At 31.3% G+C, this 15210-nt stretch overlaps 2 protein-coding genes across 2 annotated transcripts; both read left to right on the top strand.

The window, feature by feature from the left end:
* The first annotated feature begins 210 nt into the window (after nucleotides 1–210).
* Nucleotides 211–603, top strand: LOC141664978 (uncharacterized). The gene has a single exon (XM_074470936.1). The coding sequence runs from the start codon at nucleotides 211–213 to the stop codon at nucleotides 601–603; it is 393 nt and encodes a 130-aa protein (XP_074327037.1).
* A 192-nt stretch (nucleotides 604–795) lies between these two features.
* Nucleotides 796–1353, top strand: LOC141664977 (uncharacterized). Its single transcript, XM_074470935.1, has one exon. It carries the CDS (start codon nucleotides 796–798, stop codon nucleotides 1351–1353), a length of 558 nt encoding a protein of 185 aa, XP_074327036.1.
* The last annotated feature ends 13857 nt before the right edge of the window (nucleotides 1354–15210 follow it).

The following is a 15210-nucleotide window of genomic DNA, read 5'->3' as shown; positions in this document are numbered from 1 at the left end:
CTGTTAATAATGCTTTATAAATATTACATGATCCAGTTTCTTCTTAATGTTATCATTTTTTATTAATGTTATTGCAGAGATAGAGAAATTGTTGAATATTATTGGTAAAAGCCTGAGAAACTTCCCAGATATGCCATTTCCAGGAGATTCTTTTTTTCCAACTCTGAGAATATACTAATTCTCGAGGAAAAATCCTATGATACAGAAGAAATGAAGAGAATCCATGCAAGAAATCATAGTCTTCTCAATGATGATCAGAAGATAGTCTATGATTCCATTCTTGACAATATCAAACAGAAAAAAGGTGGTGTTTTCTTTGTTTATGGAAGTGGAGGTTGTGGAAAGACTTTCTTGTGGCATCCAATATGTTGTCGATTACGATCAGAGCATAAAATTGTGCTTCCTGTGGCCTCATGTGGTATAGCTGTCGTGTTGCTTCCTGGTGGAAGAACCGCACACTCCCGCTTTCACATAGCACTCAAACTTGATGAAAATTGTTCTGCCGGATTAAGACACGGGACCGATATTTCTGAGCTACTTCAGCAAACTGATTTAATAATTTGGGATGAGGCTCCTATGCAACATCGTCATGCTTTTGAATGAGAGATATTATGTCTGCTATTGATAAAAGGAGAGCTAAAAAGCCATTTGGTGGTATAACCATTGTTTTTTTGTGGAGATTTTCGGCAGATACTTCCAGTCATTCCAAAAACGTCAAGGGCTGAAGTAGTCTGCTCTACCCTCAATAAATCTAAGCTTTGGAAATCTTGTGAGGTATTTTTATTAAAGCAAAACATGCGGATTAATGTTGGAAATACAGATTTGGAGAACAAGACCATCGCAGACTTTAGCAAGTGGCAGCTTGCTGTCGGTGATGGTAAGGAAACCAATATTTCTCCAAGTCCAGACAGTGGTGAAATGTTAATAAAGATTCCTGATCAATATATCGTTCATACGTCCAGAGATCCAATCCAGAAGCTTTTTGAAGTGACATACCCAGATTTTCTGCATAATATCTCTTCACATGAATACCTCAGATTAAGGGTCATACTCACACCTACCAATATCGTGGTGGATAAAATTAATACAACGATACTTGAAAAAATTCCAGGCATGGTTTATACTTATCTGAGTCAGGATTCAATTGATGATGCTGGTGATGATGATAATGATTTCAGATCCGCATTTCCAATTGAGTATCTAAACTCTATCAATATGCCTTGCATTCCTAAGCATGAGTTAAAATTGAAGGTGAGAGTTGTCGTCGTGCTTATGAGAAACTTGAACCAGATTATCGGATTATGCAATGGTACAAGAATGATTGTGAAATCATGTAGGAAGAACAGTATTTAATGTGAGATATTATGTGTCTCTCATGTTGGAACCAAACATCTAATTCCTATAATTGAGATGATTCCAAGTGACACGAACTGGCCCTTTGAATTTAAACGTGTTCAGTTTCCGATTCAAATATGTTATGCCATGACAATTAACAAAAGTCAGGGACAATCACTTGATACGGTTGGGATTTACCTTCCTAGAGCAGCTTTCTCGTACGGACACATTTATGTTGCTATTTCCAGAGTGACACGACCTGAAGGCCTCCATATTCTCATAGATAGTGATGATGGTAGTAGCACAAATATTACAAATAATGTAGTTTTTGAGGAAGTGTTTTACAATCTTCCAAGTGTAGACAATTGACCTTACATATTAAGAACATTCGATCGCATTCTTCTATATTTCCTGATTTACTCTGGATTTATTGTGTTTGATATATCAATGTTGTAAGTTCAACATCAAAAATGTTACATATTTTTATTTGTTTCACCTGTGTATAAACATAATAATAACAAAATCTCTCCAATTAATTTATCTAATAAAAATATGTATAATCTGTTTGATTAAGAAGATTTTCTTAATTGTTAAATATATTGTACAGATTTTATTGTTACTCAAAGGATTACAGTTTTCCTTTTTTTTGGAAGAAACCCAAATGATAAGGTTGGTTAGTTGTCATAATCACATCAAACACTAACCTTAAGAATTATCAGCAAATTAAACCGGGATATTACTCTAATTCTCATTTAAAGGAATAGATTTGCACTATCAATTTCGAGCTAAATTATTGGCATCTCCCTAATGCCTTGCTGGTGAAATATATTTTCAACAGTTTTACAGGAGCTTTGTCATTTGCTAAGCATCATTTTTTTTCTCTCAAGAGTTCAACCATTTTGTAAGATCTTCAATTCTTTAAGCGATTTATACATTTCTTAGAATATCAAATGTATAAATATCTTATGTGTTGAGTTTATCTACAATTTTTGAATAATATTTTTTCTTGCTCTTCTTATGGTGATCTTTTTCAATGAAATTATTTGATCGTCTATCCAATCTCGACAAGGCAAGCACTAACTGGAAAATTAAGGTCAGGGTTACCAGGATGTGGGCTAACATGACTTTGGAGACGAACTCATTGAAAGGCTACAATCTTATTCTCCTTGACGATGATGTATGTTTTAAATTTATTCATCTTTGCATTATTTACTGTCAATCCTTCTTTCCACTAATATGTATTTATGTCATTTAAATTATTTAAATGTAGGATAAACATGTTCATGCCTTTGCCTATCATAACATTTGGAATGGATTCACCACGAAAATTGTGGAAGGCGGTGTCTATGTTTTTGACCAGTTTGCAGTTAAAGATCCGGTTGGAAACTTGAAGCCTGTGCAGTCAACGCTCTGCGTCAGATTTACAGGCTCCACTACTGTGAGGACTGCTGATGATGATGGCATGATCCCGTCGTAAAAGTTTGAGTTTTTAGACCTTGGAGATTTGTTTGCAGAAGCAAATAAATGTCTTCCTCAACAACATCCTGAATTTGCAATAGGTCTGGTAACGCACTCTATTAACTGAATATTGTCAGACTTTACTCCTATGAAACAATACTGCTACAATTATAAGACAATATACTTTAATATTGTGTAAAGAAATTTTGTGTAAAATAGATATTATTGGAGTTGTCGAGGAGTATGAAGGGTTGAACAAGCTTTCTACTAAATATGGAGATAGGGACATTGTGAAGTTTAGAATATGTGATTCAAGGTTGTTTGCATATGTATATTTAGTCATTAGTATAAATGGGAATCTACATCGCATATTGCTATATATTATTAACCTAATCATATCTAATCCTATTTTGTAGTAATGCCCACAAAGTAACTGTTTGGGGTGATCTTGCTGTGTCGTTCAACGACAAGATGGCTGGAAATCCCAAAAAAACGATCATTGCTATTATAACAAGTACAAAAGTGACTACGTTTATGAGTAAGTAGTTCTGCAAGCAAACCTATTACACAATTATATACTTGCTGATTAAAAAATTAACTTTATTCCCATATCCAGGCTCTGTTCAGATTGGTACATTACCATCTACTCATCTATATAAATCTAGATGATGAATCTGTGATTGATATGAGGCAGAGGTAACAAGTAAATATAGATTTAAATTCAGCTCATCGACATTTTGCTCTATTTTTATTTTCTTCTATATGTTTAGGTTGCTTGAGGAAGGTTATATAATGAAAAGAGATAAATTATTCCAAGCTAAACAAATTGAACTAGTTCCTACATTATTTGAAAAATTATCACTCAAAAACCTTTATGAGAATCTAACATACGACCACCTCAAGGTATTGCCTTTATATAATTTTCAGAAAAGGTATTTTATATATGTTTCCTTTTGTTGTTAAATATTACATTTTCATTGTAACCCAGAAAAGAATTTGCTGCACCTTTAAGATCATTAAGGTCGATGAGGAAAGGAATTGGTGGTTTTATAGTTGTAACAAATGTCTGCACGAGGTTGAGCGCATTGGAACAGTATTTAAATGTACCTATTGTCCTAGAAACATTCCTGTTTCTCCGAAGAGGTAACCTAACTATTTGAATTTGTTGAAAATATTTGTAGGCGTGATACTTTAAATTAAAACCTAAAAAAAATAGCTAACTATTATCTCAAGGTTTCGTATCATGGTCCTTGCCGAGGATGAGACATTTTCCTGTAATGTTGTTTTGAATGATCGAGTTTCTAGAAAAGTTCTTGGAACAAGTGCTGCAAAGGTGGTTTCTGATTACGATAAGGTAAAGAACTATTATCCGAATTATGGGCTACACTGTCACCATATTATACCACAGATGCATTCTTATTTTCTACAACTGTGTTCAGGATCCCTCCAAAGCCTTTCCAGAAGTGATTAAATCATTAGTCGGAAGACTAATTTCAGTTGAACTCGGACTGACAAAATTAAACGTTGTTGAGGATAACAACCTCTTTTATGCTGAAGATTTATATGAACCAACGATGAACACTCCAACTCCTTCTGAATCTCCAATTATGTCCGAAGATTATTCCATCAACATGGGTTTTGAAGTGAGTGAAATATGTGGTTATGTTACATTTGTGCTTTCTTTAGTATTCCCTGCTAAATAATAAATATTGTAGACTTTCTTATTAACGGTCTTCGCATGTGTAGTACTCTGAAGGTGATGACGTTAATGGTACTCCAGGCTCTGCTAAATCTGTTACCAAAAGAATGAAAAAGGTATTGACACTACTATCATCCTATATTAGACATCCTATATACTTATATACCAAAGTGCTTTTCGCTAACCATTTATTTAACTTATTTATCACTCTAAAACTATCTCCACCTAATTTAATTACTGAATATGTCACTTATGCTTGCAGGAAGGTTGATAGCATGCTTTAACTATGAGGATTTTCCAGAACTTTTGTATTGCGTATGGCTGAATTAATTTTTAGATTTATTATTCACGTGACAGTATTTGTAATTTCGATTGCATAACATTATTTTTACTCTGTTTCCATCAATTGTAATCTATGTATTTGATTTTTAATCCTTCATAAATGTGATCAGCGTCATCACACATAAATAAAAGTTTGGTTTACAATATTTAAATAATACCTTGATCATCTATGTTTAATAAAGCATGGTTGAAGCACTACTTTTATTATGTTGTAGTACTTATTTATAAAGGACCCTGTCGTACACCATTTATTTTGACATTCAATGTCGTTTATGGACATAAGATTTGTAATGGAAAGAAATGTTTAATTTTAAATTGTATAGCAAAAAGATTATTGTAGATTTTTAAAACAAAATCTTTAATTTTACTCAAAACATTTATGATGAGCAATTTTAAATTCACATTAAAGTGTCAGACTATATGTTTTAAATTTCCCGCATTGCTCAAAATGTAAATTTAGCAAATGTAACTACCTTCCGTATCATTATAAAATTTTCTACGATATTGCCTGTGAATAACCTCAAATTATGCCCTTAATTTTGACATAAGTCAATACATTAATTATGGCAATCCTGATTCAAACGTTGGTTTATTTAGGATTGTGATAAAATATGCTTATTATTCGTGATTTGCAGAGAATAACATAGCCTCTCAAAATTATCCTAACTACCTACAATCAAGATGACAATATCTTCCTTAAGAATTGGTGTGATTGAGTATCTTTACCATATTCAAAATTGATCCTCTTCTACTTAGACGGTATTATATATTCAGTAACTTTCATAGTTGTTCTACACTAAAATTGTTGAAGAACATACAGGTTTGTACACATATTTCTCTTCAATTTCATCAAAAAATACTATACATAATACATTCATCCTATAAACATTTATCATCTTTCAGCCAGGTATGGATGACCATCAACATTTGTCCGATCTGAATGCCACTCAAATTGCATGGACGTTGAAAGTTAGGGTGACAAGAATGTGGAGGTCACTAAATGGTCATGGAGAGGTGTCGAGGCACAATCTTATTTTGCTCGACTGTGAGGTGTGATTGCTTTTAATCTGTTGGAAGTAATTCAGTTGACTATGTTTGTATTTTTCATATACATTATTCGTGCATATACTCTGTTTTGATTACAGAATACACACATGGTTGCAGTTGTGTCACCTGCTATTTGGAATCAATTTTCCGGACTTTTGAATCCAGGAACCTTATACCGTATAAGGAACATAGGTATCATGCCTGCAACTGGTTTGTACAGGCCTGTACGTAACACAAACTACATTCGGTTCCTACCCATCACTATTGTAGAGGTTGTTCCGGTGGATACCCTAATGATTCCGCGGCACAAGTTTGAATTGACTCCCATGTCTGCTATTTCCGACGCTCTTTTGAATTCTAATTATGATGAGATGCCTGTTTATTCCACAGGTAGAGAATTTTAAATGTCGACAATCAAGATTTATAAAGTTATCATCTATATTAATTTACAATCTCAAAACAGATGTTATCGGTGTTGTTGAGGACTTGGAACCAAAGCGAACAATCCTGAGCAGATTTGGTTCAAGGGATATGATCCGCTTCAGACTAAGTGATGGAGAGTAAAATATTCCGTATTCTATATATATAATCCAGATGTGTACAATCAGAACTGTTTAGATTACCATATCTTTACTTTGATTTCAGGACATCGCACTGTGTTTATTTTGTGGGTAATTTCCCACCGAATATCGAGTTATTATACCAGGATATAGGAATAGAAAGCAAAATTGTCATCCTTGCATCTGTCCGCATCAACATTTACCAAGGTTAAATTATTGTTTTCCTGCATGTACTAATTGTTTTTAAAAAATTCAACAGTTTGACTTTCAAATTCCATGTAAAGCATTCCTAAAGTATTGTTCTTTTTCTATTTGAAAAAGGCATAATTCGTATAGGTAATTTGCCTTCAACAAGTGTCTTCATCAATATTGACTATCCCGATGTTGTCACGTTGAGACAGAGGTATGCACATTAAATCAACTCACATTTATAATATTATATAATTTACTATTCGTACTCTAACTTTGTGTTACTTCTGTCATGTAGGTTATTGAATATCGACAACTAATGTACTAAAGAGATATTGCAGCTAGAGCTTTTTATTACATTTATTAGTTTATGATATTTACCTAAATAAAGTTTTATCGATTTATGGAATAAGCGTGCACATTGTTCTACAAAAAAAATTATTAATTATTATTCAAAGTGTATGTTTCTCATGATTTTGGATTTTTATATTATCTATTTAAACCTTTTGGTTGCATTACGCCGCAGTTATTTTGCATAATCTTTAACGTAATACTTCTTTGTTCAGACTATGCTATTATTATATTTAATACAAACACGGCATATTTACCATATTCTAATTACTGTCACATATTATCTATGTAATCCAGTACTTAAAATACTGTTTTTACTTTTCTTTAAATGTAGAAATTTTACAAGTTATTAAACTTAAGATAAACAATATTGATTGCAAATATATAATTTCTAAGTCCTCAACAAACCTTAAGAATGATGTCATTGCAACAACAAAGCTTTTCCATTGTTCAGCCAATAAGATCTATAACATAAATACATCATATTAAATTTTGAAATTCTTTTAAAATCAGATCACATCCAATAATATGAATAGCTACAAAACCAATTTTCAAGCATCTACCAGACAGAAGTATATTGATCACATTGATACAGTATGAAATGTTGTGTAGATTAAACAAACTATTCCATAACTATATCGAATATTAGGTCTTTTTGCTGAAAAGTAAAACCAAGTTATCGTCTATTTGTAGCTCATTATCCATTGCAAATTGGTTCCATCCAGCAGAGAATCGAGGAAATCCAGTAGAAAATACTACCTTAACATTGCAGGTTAAAATCCCCATCCTCAAAGTTACAGTTTCACCACTTATCCATGTCCTGCCATTTGGCTGTACAGCTGATGGGATATACTGAAAGAAAATATGTCTTTGTTATATCAATTAGCCACAACATGAGTAAAAATTATATTGTATTTGCAAAATTTATCTAGGTAAATTGATCGAGTAATTTAACAATACCGCTCTGTGACATGTGTTGTTCACATTTGAAGCAGTCATTGTTGCGGTGAACTCCATTCCCAGAAGTTCATCATTTTCCTGATCACTTATATTATCTTCTGCAATATCATCAGCTACGTCTTCAACATCCATATCCAAGTTGTCTTCTACTTGCTGAATTCCTTCTTCAGGATCTTCTACAGCATGATCAGTGTCAACTGTAATATTCATATGAACAATTTCTTTTACTTCCTCAATTCCACCTGGAAGTTGTTCATTAATATCTACAGAGAAGTAACAAAAGGTATTAATATTATTATCGTGGTCACCCGCGTTTCCATTATTACCGTTTGACTGCATAGCTTCATTAACTACTATAACTTTAAAAAAAATCTGTCTAAAAAATTGGGATCCTAATCATCAGACAAATAAAAGGGTATGTAGTATTTAAAGTAGTACCATTTCTTGAAGAACTGCTGACCAGAAGTTTCTCATTTTTTGAACTATCAAAAATGACAATGTCAAACTTCCCAGATCCTCTGTAGGTAAGCAACATGAAATCCTTCCTCTCGAACATTTTGTCATTTACTAGCTCCAGTATATCAGAAATCTTCCCTGTGGATTCAGAGTACTGACACTTGTATATCTTTCCATTCTACAAGATCAATTGTACTTTTGCAGGAATCAACTTTCCAAAAGAGTTGTGAAACTTTTCTGGTATGGCCTGTCACAAGCATAATAAGTATCGATAAATGACAAAATTACTATTAATAGAGAAAGAGATACAGATCATAGTGTGGGAAAGTAAGTATTGCTTAACTAAAAGCTTACTATTACTCCAGAGTCTATTGCATCGCCAATACCGAATACCATGAATTTGCAACCAATCCCAGTTATTAAATCTACAAATTAATTGTTGGTATCCAAGTTCAGTCATAATGAATAATGAAATTTAAAATTATGTAACCTAAAACAAATACGTAAAAGCTTTGTATAAATGTACAATTACCTCTACAAGTTGAATGCGATCGGGAAACGACTCTTGCAGAATTATAATCCACTTCAATTGCATCAGGATTTAGTGCACAGACCATAAATTTTCTGAGGCCCTCATGTGTGAAAATCAGAATTTAAGCCGAATACCGTCTAACTTCTTTCAGGAACCATGTAAGGTTAACAAAACTATTTTCCTCCACTGAATACTTGACATGAATTTCACGACCACTTGGGAACCGAATCCAAACATTTTTTGGTATCACACTTGCAAATGTTGCGGCCAACTTCTCCGGTAGTTTCTTTATAAATCAATTAAATTTTAAACACCATTTATTTTGAACCATATTCGTAACAAACTAAAAATTGCACACAAAGTTCAGATATAAAATTTGTACAACATTAAATGAAAAACGTACCACTACATTTTGTGCATAGTTATCGGATTTAAGAATGACGATAAATCGTGGAAGCTTGGTTTAATTAATATCCACCTAATAATTACAGGAGCATAATACTTTTACATACATATTGTAAAAGAACAAATAACTCTATTCTATAAAACTAAATTGATATGATCACATACCATCTTATGTTTCTGCTTCAATCTCTGATTTTTTTGTGTAATATTTCCATCCTTTGTTGCTAGCAATGAATTAAAAAATTCCTGCACTGGATCGATGTCATTGTCTTCTTACATTACCGGACTTTCTCCTCTTTGGCCACCAACAAATTCATGTTCCACCTTCATATCTATAAAATTGTAATATAGAAACATCAGTACAATAATTATAACTTTAACCTTCATCGGATTTTGCCACATTGATATGTATCAAACCTTCATCAGAATCTAAATGAATCTTTAGAAACCAATGTCTTCCTATCATCTCTTTTCCTCTAATACGCCTTTTTAAGTAATCAACCTCAAATCCATCTTCTTGAAAAATCCTAGCTGAAATGATATTGCTATCATCCATAGTAAATACAAGTGTATCTCTTTCGCGTAAATGAAATATAACTAGCACATATCCAAGGCAGTAAAAATATCCATTTGATTAGCTGTATGAAACGAAAAATTCATGCCCTCCAACCCGGATTTTCCTTATCATCTGGAGCTTTTGACTGTATTTGTACCACACCAAACTTGGTACAACCTTGGAAAGAAACAATAAATAATTTTATTTTTACAAATTACACATAAAAGCATAAACATGTACGAATGCACAAACATATAATTATATATGCTCTTCAACTTGATCACAACGGAAACTACTCACAAATCCTCCACATGCCAGAGTATCTTTAGACACAATTTTCAAGAATGATTTTTCCGCCAACAAGTTTCCTGCCCCACAAAAAATAAATTGATAAGTTTCTCCTATTGTACAATTTCCTTAATTCATAAATAATTTATATGTAGAAATAAAAATATTTAACTTATGACATTACCTCTATCGAGATCTTTAGCATAAACTTCATGTTTATAGATGCAAACATTCACGTTGTTCACATTATAAATATCATTATACATTCTATACAAGACAATAAAATCTCCAACTTTAAGTCATGTGTCTGATACAAAATCATCCCATCCTTTCCCAAATTTGCAATGTCCTCCAATCATCTCCACCTCGCATTTACATTCCTTAGTAGTAAACCTCAGACTGACAGAGTTCCCATTTTTTAAGTTTTTGTAGAAATTCTCTGTTCCTGGCTTCAGTGTCTGACATATATACAAATAATTGGACAATTATACACCATATACCAACTGATATGAAAGTATGAATTTCAGCTGGTATGAAAATAAATCCAAAATCTATCACGCCAGATCAATCACATTTTCTTGCAAGTCTGTGCTTTTTATGCAGATAAGGTAAGATTCACTTTTGTTCAGAACTGCATCGTAAATTAACAGAGTAATAGATTTCTGAAACTCAATGTTTCCATACAGGACAATGAATTCATCCTGTTTCCATTCAGGTTTATTCTTCTTCCACTCATTTGGATGTAGTGTCGGGTAGTTTATTTCAATTGTGGCTTCCTTATATATCTTCACATTAAAAACTCCATCCCCATAATAATCAAAGAGAACAAAGTTATATATCTTAATGCCATAGTACTCCATGAAATGAGCAAGACCACATATTTTACCGACTTCTAAATCATATCGAGGACGCCATATATGTGTTTTACAGTATATCTTCAGGTGATCTGAAATTCTTCTACCACAAAAACCTTTAAAATTCAGTGGCACTCTCTGATAAATTACCATTAAATCAAATACATTTAAAGATTATAAAGAGATTAAAACTATATAAATGAACGCCGTAAAATCTATACTTACAATTTGGCCGACATCAGAAACTTCTACATTTGCTGCCAGAAAGCTACATATACTATCTTCATTGTCTGTACAGTTAGTATTATGTTAATGTACCTAAATAAAGACAGTATATTGACTAAAGGTTAAATTCTTACCTAAATTTCCTACATTCTTCGTTCTAGAATCTGATGTTCTCTTCATCTGTAATTACATAATAAATTTATTCCAATAAATATAAATCATGAAATTTACTTAAAACCAAGATGGATGAGATACATAACAGAAATTTCACAAGAACACTACATGCATAAGATACAAAAATATTATATTACATGAATAGGAACAAAACATGTTCTTAAATTCTATAGAGCATTAATAGATTAAGTTAAGATATATATACATAAAACTCTATGAATCAGGCAATATAAACTGTATATCAACAACTGATTCATAGCTCCATTCCATATATATAGATATATATATATATATACTATATGTAAGCAATATAACTATAAAATCAAAATTGATTCATACCTCCATTGTAGACAACGAGTTGATTGAACCGAGAATGCTATTGCCTTCTTTGTGAAAGTAAGTTAGACTTTTTGCTTAATCGTAGTTGAGAATCCCAAAGTAACGGCAGTTTGCTTTATCTGGGTTTTTTTTAAGACATGTATGTTGTATTTTTTGGGTTTTTAAAATCTCAAAGTCAACGTTATTTGTGTTGTTTGGGCTTTTTTGTTTGCTTTTGGTTTTTTCTCTGTTTCTCCTTATATTAAAAAGCCTTTTCTATAAATTACATAAATATATTATATTTCAATATAAGGATGATTTTGTATTTTTTTTATTTAGAAAAAAATTCTTGCAAAATATTGAATTATATATAGTATTCACTTTATTTCTTTTAAAATTATCAATTAAATAATACGCTTAGTCGGTTTTGTTGCACTACCTTTAATCACATTGTCTACTCAAAGCTTGAGAAAAAAATATGTTACGACACAAGAAGTAAGAGACTCTTTCCAAATTGGTTAAATCGTGAGAGAAAAATCAAAATTAAATGTCAGGATTTGTCGATAAAATGTAATATCTATTTTGAATTTCAAACATAAACGAAATCTAAAAAAAACTTGGTAAACTTAAAAGATAAAAGTTTTCTAACTACCTAGGGTAGTACAAAGACAATTAGTTATGTCTTGGTTGTAACACTTTTTGTTATTGGTTATCTGTCTAGATACAATAGAAAAGCATGATGGATGTAATAAATGCTCTACAAACTATAACGAGTCTTTCAATACAGTTTCAGCAATAGGTGTAAGGAGAACTGCTTTTGGAGATATTGTCATGATAAACTGCATCAGTCCTAGATTTTATATTTTTTTCCTTCTTATTAAAAAAATAAATTTGGTAAAGTTAGATTAAATCAAAATATATGTTGCAAAAAAAAATGTAATTCCCAGAGAAGATACAAATAATTAGTATCTTCAAGATGATTTTTTTTACAAATAAATTTAGATTACTATGTCATGTAATTAGTGTGAAGTTCAGAAAAATAAGTTCAGATTTTTTGTTCTGTGAAATTTAAATTTGGAAATTGAAATGTAATGATGCCAAGAATTAGTTTTATTTTATTTTATTTTTGGTACGAAAATATTGATTAATATTAATATTACAGGAATAAGTAATTTGTAGAAAAAAATATTGATTAGGATATTTACATTAATTTTTTCAACTAAGACTTGATAAACGTATTTCTCTATATTAAGAGTTTTTTTTAATTTTAATATCAAAAAATATGGTTATAATGACAGAAATGTGGACTTATGACAATATAAAGGTCGACTATTAATTCTAATACATAAGTGATAAATTAATAACATATTTAACAATATACTATTTACATTATTTTTAAATATTTATATATATGTATATATACATATATTTAAAAAAATTTAATATAATTATGTAATTTTATCTTTACATAATTGTTTTTCTTATACATTAGTAATGTCTTTTTTATGTAATTACTTTCTTTCATCTTTAGATTATTTTATTATATGATTATTTTTAGTTTATTTTCTTATATGATTTATACGATCTTTTATAAGCAAAATATATTTTTGGGAATAAGTACATAAATTCAATATATTTATAGTTTATTTCTCGGGATAAATAAAATATATTAAACACAGAAGGAAGATGAAAAGTTAACAATCTTTTGTCCAAAACAACTGTAGAGCATCAATGTCCATTAAGTCCTTACGCATTCCCTTTCTCTTAAACTCAAAAGTAACAGGTTAACTACATTTTCCAGCAAAGCTTTCTCAAATGGCTGATCCAACTATTTTCAATGTTTCACTAGAGTTGATTACTCTTATTTTTTCTCACCTCATTTTTCAGACAGAAAGCTTCAGTTTGTTCGTGAAGCTTTTGTTAGTATGGGAGCGTAAACAACCAAAGAAATATATCAAGCATGTCCTTGAAGCTCTTGACTGGGATAAGTTATATGATTTTCATCAACATCAAATGGAAGTTATACGTGACCAGTTCTACGGCTTCGTTTCTTACTGTGTTGGACACAATGTTCATCAGGCAAGCTTTTTAAACTCATCTCTCAGACTGTTGCAGAGGAATAATGTTGATTTAAATCTTGAGGTTTTATCAGTACTATCTTCAAAATATTTCCCATCCAGATTTTCTTACATTTTCTTTAAGGCATTATTTAGACCAACTGAATTAGATAGTACTGCTACTGAAATGTATATGATAGTCACCAATACTGACATGAGAGGAAGAGTGAAAGAGATTATTACTCTGCTCTCAGACATGTACGGTAACATTGCTGGAAATGATCTTCTGCTACCAGCAAACAAATTATGTCAAAATACACTAAACCGTTCCACCTGGAAGATGGACCTCCGTTTGAGATAGACTTGTGGAATTCACTCTGCACTAACTTCTACTGCAAGAGGATATGAATCAGGATCATTACATTGTTTTGGATTATTCATGCATCAGCCTATGAATGCGGCTAAGTGTATGCATCAGAGTTTCTCAGCATTAGGAATGTAATTAGCATGTGAATATGCATCTTATTTTATGCATCCTACTTTTTTGAAAATTATCTATTATGGTTGGATCTATTATATCTTGGAAATTATATCTAAATACTATCCGCTTTAATCTTTAGTAGCACGGCATCATGAATTGGAGTGGATTTTTTAACATTACTCACATTTTTTTACTTCTTGAACATGTCTATCAATATATTCTTCAAATTAGATAGAAAATAAAGAGGGATGAATTTTCACTTTATATGTAGTAGTCATATATTCTCACAGAAAAATGTGATGCATTTGCAAAAAAATATCCATATGTTGTAGTTTGATAATGTCTGTGATGTACTTAACGTTAAATTCAATTTTCTAACTTTATAGCTACTATGATTTACCTAAAAATGATATGTGCCAACTAAAGAAAAATTAAAAAAAGATGTAGCAATCTCTTGAGATCGAATTTCAACCGGAAGTGATTTTCAAAAAAAAAAAGTTTGTACATTACAATATGCAAATCATTACAAACATACAGAGGTTTATGAGAGAAAACCAAATTTATAGATAAGTATCAAAACAAAAAAGGTACAGTTTACCATGTGCATATGAGTCATCAACTTGAAAATATATAAAAACTATATATTAGTCTGCTATTGACAATAAAACGGCACTCACATCTTAATATTAAGGATTCAGTTCAAGGTCTCATCACCAGCTTGAAAACTTAAGTTGCATATGAAAATACAAAATTACAAAATAATTCAATGTAATTTAAAGCATAACTACATGGAACACGTTCAAATTGATAGAAAGAGTATTCCAACAGCATCACAATATCAAAACTCAGTCTCCAAACTACCTTGATACTGTTAAGTAGCAGAATCAAATCCTAAGAAATATATGGAGGATAATTACTAATTG

Source organism: Apium graveolens, chromosome 6 (genome assembly GCF_009905375.1).
Source record: "Apium graveolens cultivar Ventura chromosome 6, ASM990537v1, whole genome shotgun sequence".
Classification (NCBI taxonomy): domain Eukaryota; kingdom Viridiplantae; phylum Streptophyta; class Magnoliopsida; order Apiales; family Apiaceae; genus Apium; species Apium graveolens.
Note: the sequence above shows the minus strand (reverse complement) of the source record. Positions and strands in the feature narration are given on the sequence as shown.